This window comes from Schistosoma haematobium, chromosome 1, assembly GCF_000699445.3.
Source record: "Schistosoma haematobium chromosome 1, whole genome shotgun sequence".
In the NCBI taxonomy this organism is placed as follows: Eukaryota; Metazoa; Platyhelminthes; class Trematoda; order Strigeidida; family Schistosomatidae; genus Schistosoma; species Schistosoma haematobium.
In genome coordinates this window covers 30,006,027-30,015,199 of record NC_067196.1, presented here as the reverse complement: position 1 = coordinate 30,015,199, position 9,173 = coordinate 30,006,027, and the positions used below count along the sequence as shown (strand labels likewise).

Here is a 9,173-nt window from a genome sequence, read left to right as displayed (position 1 = left end):
TTATACTAGGGCGAAACGCCTGTTTAATGTTTCCGAGTTTTCAATGGTAGTCTAGCTAAGATTGGTTAATGGTTAAGCCATAGACATTTTACAATATTCACAAAACCACAGTACTAATAGTAGATCATAGTTGCAAATTAATTTTATTATTAACGGTTAGCTCATTCCGTCTGTTTAATGAGTCATTAATCTACTTTACCTTTTGTTTGTTTTCACTTTCGATGGCTTTCATACACTATCCCTTAAACTCCGCTGGCATGCAATGTAACTTCAGGGTGGACGCAAAGCTACCGAAGGCTGAACGTTGCCGAATACGGCGCATTACTGTGCATTCACTATCTTTTATTGTCTTTAAGTGCTTTCCCATTCATCACTGCCAGAGTACTCTTTGAGTAAATATGAGGATTTCTAAATCATTAAATCCGTAGATTAACTTTTACTTATAATAGAATTATACGTAATATGAAAGCATTAAAGCACTAGGTAAAAAAATAATTCCTATTCATTCTAGTATATTCTTTCTCTTTCCCTCGATTTGGTACTCACTATATAAGTGAAACAGTATGATTTAATTTTTGTAAAAAAAATATAATTTCAGTAAGTTGAATGGTAAGTTTTATATATGAGTAATAATTGATTATCCATAAATTATGAAGCAAAAGAAAACAATGAATGGCAAATAATCAATACTGAGTTCAAGTACCTAACATTCACTGATAAGTTAGATAATATTGATTATTTGTACTTCGGCATTCATAAAATAATTCATAAATATAATCATCTTATTACCATGCATTCAAAGGTACATAATAAAATAACAAGATATTTGATGATCTATTCACTTTCTGATGTTCTCCAGCCGATGATAATACGAGATTTAATCAATCTTATAGTTAAGTGAAAATCACCTAGTTGGACAATATTTTAGTCTACTCTTACAGCTTGTCACAAAATGAATTTATTCGGGTTTGATTGAATAGTGACTTGTGAAGTTAACTGAGTCCTTAACTAGAGAACGAACTTACTAACCATAGTTTTAAAATGTTTCAAATCATCATGCACTACATATCATTTTAAAAATACCACATCTAACACCGACCACGTACGATATATAACAGCCGTTTTACTGAAAATCTCAAGCTTCAATCTCGTTAGATAAGACTACTCATTGTTGCTTATTGGAGATTCTTTGTTAGTGTTGCTTTATGATGTGAACAATATTTGACTAAATATATTTGGTTATAGACTTTTTATCCCAGTTTATGAATCAGTCACTTTGAGAAGCACTGTAAATCAAAGGATATCAAATATTTTTATCATTTTACCCATAGACCCCACAACAGTCTGGATTAAAATAACTCTAGGAAGGGTTCAGCACAGTACCTTAAAGTTTTATGCAACGGGCGATATGGTATAGACAGCCAGTACAAAATCAATGGATCACATCTTTGTGCAATGAAAAAAACTTATCAACGTAAAATTTCAAAAAGATGGTTTCGATGTATGTATCATATGATTACAAATAATTTTTTTTATCATGAATCTCAATCACATGATACAAATTGTTAAAGCGTCAAAATATCATTCCCTAATCACTACTTCGTTTTTAGTTGATCTCAACTCTGACAAAATCAACTAATTTCGTAACATAAACCAAAGCGTTAGTAAATCTATTCTTTAAATTCCCTCAAATGTGACAATTTCTGTGGTTAAAAAGTAATTTTGTTTTATTATCAGAATGTGTTTTGTGTAATTTTGTTTTACCTAATTATGATTGAACTGGTTGAATAGAATCGGTGATCATTTCCAATAGTTCAAGATTAAAATCGTCAAGATACATCACACTGACCTTCAAACATGTCATTTTATTGGTTACATGAAATAAGCTTATCATAAACAAGTGTTTACAGATGGATGAATTTTATTGGTCAGTATGTTTCCTTGGAGTCACGTGCAATATGTAATCATAGTAATCAGTCTAACTATTGATCAAAAAAGAGATTGTAAATGAAAACTATATATATATAAATATGCACAAATGCAGATTATTTGAATCCGTGAGAATACATCTATCGATATGTATATTTGGTGAGGATTGAGAAAATGAATCGATTATTGTTATTATTTATCTAATGTAATACAATAAGGATAATGCATTAATATTTCTCTTCTAATTGGAATAAAATAATTCATTATGAAATGACTATTGCATAATCATGAAAAATTTCTTTTTGAGTCGATAATCTACCTAACTGTTTACTCTTTCCTAAAAGCAGAAGTATATCATATTAACAAATTTATTATGGTTGAGTTTGTTCTTCCCAGAAATCCTAATGCACTAATTATTCCCATATGAAAACAATTTAATCATTTGTTAAGACTATTACACATTAGTGTAAAAGGAGTGTGTCTTTTTATTAAAAGAAAACTTTATATTTCTCTAATGCATAATAATCAGTTTTGATTTCATCTTTGTATATTACATCATCTATATTTACTTTAATTAATTAAATTAACATGACTAATTTACATCGATATTTCTTATTAACAATGAATTATTTATTTTATTCATGGATAATTTGTATAAACGTTAATTGTTTCATTCACTCAATTCATGAACAACATTTAATAGAACAAAATTATTCACAAAATAATGATAATAGTATTATTAATAATCATAATAAACCAGTTGGTTGTATAGATTCAGATGGTATATGGCGTGGTTTATTTTCTACATGGATGGAGAATCCCACTTGTTGGTGTACATGTCAACCAGTATCTAGAATGGCTGTTAGTGTATGTGATGGTTGTGAAATAAGTAAATCAATAAATAATAATAATATTAATAATTTAAATATGAATCATAATTATATGAATGATAAAAATTCATTAAATAATGAGTCTTTAATTGAAGTATTTAATCCATTTGATACAATAAAAACAAATAGTAATGAAATTAATCAAAAAAGATCAGTTGATAATTATCATGATCATAAAATATCATCAGGAAATTCTAACTGTAAGTTGATAAATAATGTTCAAGTTAGTTGGTGAATACGTACTTTGTTATTTATTGAATTTATTGATTATAATCAGAGAAGGGTTTTGTGGATATTATAGTAATGTCAATAGTTGAATTCATGAGTCAATTGAAGCTAGACTATCATAAAAAGCCTGGAAGCACTGGACGACCGTGTCGTCCTATTGTGGGACTCCTAAGCAGTGCGTTTCTACTATCCCGCCTCTCGAGGTTCAAATCCAGGATCTATCAGTCTCGCGCGCAAACGCCCAAGCTCTAAACAACTGAAACTAATGGGTTCGAATCTCACGAAGCGATATCGTGGATGCGCACTGTTTAGGTGTCACACAATAGAACGAAACGGTCGTCCGGTGCTTTCAGGTTGTCTATGATGATCTAGCTTTAATTGACTCATGAATTCAACTACTAAATAATTCATTATACTTATAAATGTTTCATTTCATTGCCAATTATCCAATTTAATCATACAAACTGACAGTTAAGTTTCTATAATTAGAAACATGTTATTTACATTTTTTTTCCAAATATTTAATTAGTTTACAATTGAAATACGAATTGATTAAATTCTGAATACAAAAACGATGTAATACGTGAATAAATTATAATTACTTTTAAATATTTGCCAATGTTTATAATACTTCTTCAGTTAACATTAGTGTATAATGATATAGGTTTAAATTATAGAAAAATCTATACACAATTATTGTAAGTACCAATTAACTTCGAGATAGATTTTTCAAATTTCCAGTTAGATGTTGCTATCAAAAACTTGAAATATTAATAATATTAAATGATTATAAAATGACATGGTATAACAAATGAGATTTACAATAAAGGCTACTAAAAGATTGACTTAATTGTATCATGATTATGAAGAGATATGATGATCTAAACTTTAATCATAAGTATATTTGAACGTTCAGTTTTGTCGATAAAGCATTATCCATGTTTTTCATATACATATATAGCATACGTAGGGTCACTTAGGCACACTACCACAAAATTTACAATCAATAGAGAGATAACGATTCAGCCGGGTCTTATTTATTTATTTGAACACATAAATATTGGTACAGAGGGGCACCGAATACATATGCACCATGCAAGTCACTTGATTTGTGCGTGGGTTGTGATACTACCCGGATGTCCAAACCGAAATAGGTGGTTTCCTTAAGAGGCCACACCCAGAGCCTTCGACCTAAAGGTCTGATCCACAAGATAGTAGAGCAACGTAATGAAATCTAGTCCCATGGTAGTCGGTCACCAATAATTGATTCATACATCATTCCATTCCTCAGGATCCTGGAGCCCGTGTGCACCATTGGTTTGGAATCATGGTTTTTCAACTCCCTTAGGTGGGTCCTCCATACCCACCAACCCGGTTAAAGCACGGAGTTTCACTTTTCGTCTTCTCAATTTCGTAAACAACAACTCCGCCGTGAGAAAGCAATGAGTATAACTTGTGTGGCAGTGGCTGTATATACGTGGCCATGTGAGAGCATTTCGAGAAGGAGAGCTGACTCTCCTCATCCGCGGCGGTACCAGGATATTTGGGAGCCTCAGCCTAATCTGGTTTTTAACTATTCTTCATGGAATAGCGTTTCACAGGAAAGCTCATTTTCATTTGGCAAAAATTTCCTGAATCAATATTAGGATAATTTAATATAATTATACACTTCTGTTTGTTAGTTATCCTGACTAAATCTATTCACTATAGATCAAGTCAATAACACTATCCTTTTATTTCATTAATTTCCAAAATATTTCATAAAGCCTCTTAATAATATTTATTCATGGAATAAAATCTTTGAATAAATTCACGATTAAAATAAAAAGAGTACTGTAAATAATATACTACAAGAAATTATCACTGAAATAGGTTTCATTACTAAGGTCTGACTTGATAATTTCAAATAAATTGAACATTAGGTAGGTTTCTATTAATAAAAATAATATACTTGTAATAATATATTGTAATTCCTTCTATATTAGTGAGTCATCTAGTGAAAACTTGACTCGAGTCAAAGAACAACTAAGGTCCACAAGAAACCACCTAGTAATCCTATAGAACTGGCAACAGTAATTTAGTTGCATATGTTTATAATGTTTATTTCACCAGTCCCTCGTCAGTTCGCAGCTACACACCACTAAGGCGTTCGATACTAGAATAAAACACTTGTTTAGCATTTTCTCATATAAAACGATCATTTAGTTAAAATTAGTTCGTTTAACACAGTATTTTGAGTTTAACAGCCTCAACCAAACTCATCAGAAAAAATTAATTCCTTGCCTACTAAAGCATTATTGGGAATAATTTAATGGCTAAGATTAATTTACAATGGAGTACATTCAAAAATTACAGTTCTATTAAATACAATGATAACGGTACTTTCTAGAGTATATATATCAAGAGGAGGAAACAAATCACACCATATATAACCTCTGCATTAAACTTAAATCCTTACGACTTTGAGTCAGATTGACTTTTGTGGTGTTTTAATGGTACGTACCTAATATTTGGAAGTTTTGGTGACTTTAGTTTGTCCCATAAATATATAAAGCCAGCCAACAAGGAACTTATCTTACAAAATCAAAAGTAGTTCGACCACCAAACTTGACTAACCTCTTTGCTTACTAATCCTGGCAACTTGACATTTTGTCCCCGAATTTCAGAGCGGTCATACATGAGCTGTTCATGGAGGATATAGAGCCGCTAAGATGTGAGACAACCAGGTAGATGATGACCACACACTCTAATAAACTGCAGGAAGGTTTAGATTTTAAATATCGTAGTTTTTATAACCCTAGCTTAAGTATTTATCGGATATAATTGTAAAAATACATATATATGTTACAGTGTGATAGTTTCTTTTTTTAAAAGTTACTTATTATACTAATAGTTTAAAGATCAAGCTCATTCAAAAAGATCTTTGATGAGGATTGTAATAAATGAAAACTAAATTAAATTTCAAAAGAACAGTGAAAACCTTGTAATCAAGCTCACTAGCTTAAATATATCAATGAAACCTCAAAAATATTATTTCAGTTTTAACTAGGATTATGAATGACCATTTTAGTGAAGTCACAAACTTGATTGTGGTAGTTACAAATACCCCGTGATTTACATTCATTCTCCGGCTCATTTAAGTTAGTGATAAGATGTACTCGCCAATTATAACGATTTTTTCATAAAACCACAACAAAAAATTCGTGAATATTGGTTGAATATTATATAAATATAACCGAATGTTGTTAGGTTTAGTTAAAATTTCAATAGTTGAGATCATGAGTCAATTGAAGCAAGATCATCATGGAAAACCTGGAAGCACTGAGCGGACGTTTTGTTCTATTGTGTGACTCCTCAGAAGCGCACACCCACTATCCCGCCGCGCAAAATTCGAACCCAGAACATGTCGGTCTCGCAAGCGAACGCCTAACCTCCAGACCACTGAGCCGGTATCCAACGGTGTTAATGTTTAACCCCAACAAATCCACAAAATTGGGCGATACATTCACCATTGTCTTCAATGAGTTACTATCTCACAACAGATCCGGTTAAACCCCACTGGTCACTGCTTCTCACTATAAAAATTGTAAAGGATTTTATTAAATGAATCATCGATTAAATAATCAGAATATAAATTGATATACTTATGCAGTACAAGTTATAGAATTATCTACTCTGAAATATAGTTAAAATGTTTAAACATTTGTTTACATCTGTTTGATTTTAATTTTCTTTTGTCATTTTAATGAATTGATTTTCTTTCTTTGTTTTGTCATTTTCTGAACTCTGTTGACTAAAGCATCATAGAGTATGCTTTTGTTCATCATTAAAACTAGAAGTTAATTGGGCAGTAAACGTAATTTACTTTTCAAGATTTCTTTTTTTTCTTCCAAGAATTACTTTAATCTTTTCGGCATGATAATTACGTCAATCAACCTGAAATCAAAAAAAGATATTCGAGATCAATAAGACTGTTAGAAATAAGAATAATGTTGAATTTATATACAAATACTATTTTCTATTTGTTCCTTTTTTATACAGTAGACAACGCATAACTTCAAAGTCATTCTGCTGGAGAACTAATGGAAGCCATGTCACACTAAACAAACATTTTATCAAGGTTTGATTGTTTATTAGAGCACTAGAGTTGTTGATAGTATATCGGAAAGATTATTTTTAATTTATACTACATCTCAACATGACCATTATGATGAAGAGGAAGCTCATCATTTTGTAGTCTCAAACTATGTAAAAACATTTCTATTCTGATTTATGGTTTATAATGATCTATCCGACATGACTTCATAATCAACATTATATCTGGGTTTATTTTATTTGATGATAGATATCGGTCTAATATGAACTCAGCAACAAACTGCTCATTTCACTTTAATTTTCAAAAGATAAGTATTTATTAACACCACTAATTAAAATGTTTGTAAATAAATGGAAATAGGAAATACACTGTGTTGTTAAGATATAGGAATATCTTGAAAATATTATTTATTCTGGACAAACGTCAGTTGAATAACCTTGGAAATTAGCCATTTTTTGATAAGACATGTAAATTATGGTGTTTACTTTGTTTAAAGTAATCAATCATCTTTTACTTTATATTCAAATTTAAAAAATGGAGATATAGTGATGCAAATGTTTATCAATTCTTAATTCAATACTGATTTACATCTGCTTATCATAAAGATCATAGTAATATACAGCTATGACAGTCAAATAAGAATAGAAATATAGTTTGTTAGTGGTAAAAAAGTGAAAACTATTACATATAGAATACTTCCGTTATCATACTTGTGAGACTTTTCAGTCCAGACGAATGGTTTGTATCTGAATGAAGTTTGTTACTAATAATATTGATCTTAAAGGTATCCACTGTTACGGATTAGTATAATCCATTTTAATGGCGCCGTCTGACCTAATATACGTCTAATTTAATCATAGTAAATTGATGAAATAAAGAAAATTAAATGTAATAATTAGGTCTTCATTTTACTGACTGTTGTGTATCCTACAAAATCCATACTTTAAAACCATATGTATTTTATACGAATATTCGTCAATATTAGAACGAATAGTTTCACAGAAATTGGGCGCCGAGTATAGAGAAGTCATTATATGTAAAAATTATATTTGAAATAGTCACAGCGATTGAAATTTAAATAATTCCAACGTTTCGTTCAGCTAAGTTGAAAAACTGAGAGCACTAGACGGCCGTCTCATCCTAGTATGAAATTCCTCAGCAGTATCCATCCACGATCCAGCATGTGGGACTCGAATCCAGGACCTACAGTATCGCGCGTAAGCGCTTAAGCTCTATGCGATCGAGTCGGCATCTAAAAATGTTAATGCCTAACGTCAGCAATCCATGATATTGTGCAACCATCCTCTATTGTAAGTCAGTTACGTCTCGAAGACAACGGAAGGCTGCCTGATCTCGTGCACTGATTGGAGCTAGACATTAACACTGTTGAGTGCTAGCTTAGTGTTCTGGAGGTTAAATGCTCACGCGCAATACCGAAGGTCCCGGATTCGAGTCCTACGTGCAGGATCGTGGATGGATACTGCTGAATAATCCCACACTAGGATGAGACAACCATTCAGTGCTCTCAGTTTTTCGATGGTGATTTGAAATTGACCGGTTCATGATCATAATATAAACTCGATCTCTACAACCTCTTACTGCTGATCGCGTTTTTCGAGATCAATGTCCACTTTGGTGCTACCTAGCTCACGGTCTGGTGACTCTGAGAAAGCTTTTGTTAAGGTTTTACAACCAAGAGAATCAAAGAACTGAAATAGACAGAAGGGATATAAAAGTGACTATCCCTCTGAATAAAATGTTTACATATAAGTTTAGGTAATTACAACCGGCTGTCTTGATGTCATGATGTACTATTTCAACTAATACTGGTTTTACAAAATGTGAAAAAGATTTTGATGTATTCAGCATATAATGGTCATTTTATATTCAGACAAAACAGTCACCCGTTTCAGATGCTTCGTGTGGTTTTTTAAAATACATAATCATATTATGGAGATTCTCTTTCCTTAATGTTACTGAACTCAGATTTACAAGTAGTTATGGCAAGAGAAAATAAATGTATACGTTTA

At 31.4% G+C, this 9,173-nt stretch overlaps 1 protein-coding gene across 1 annotated transcript in view; it reads left to right on the top strand.

Annotated features, from left to right (window-relative positions):
• Positions 1-2,056: 2,056 nt before the first annotated feature.
• The window catches only part of WC2_10 (blue light receptor), a gene marked incomplete at its 3' end in the record, with an annotated part of 60,517 nt that continues 53,400 nt past the window's right edge, over positions 2,057-9,173 (top strand). Inside the window, exon 1 of the mRNA XM_051215400.1 lies at positions 2,057-3,019. Coding sequence (XP_051073669.1) covers positions 2,518-3,019 — 502 coding nt within the window. The 5' untranslated portion in view covers positions 2,057-2,517. The remainder of the gene's footprint in view (positions 3,020-9,173) is intronic.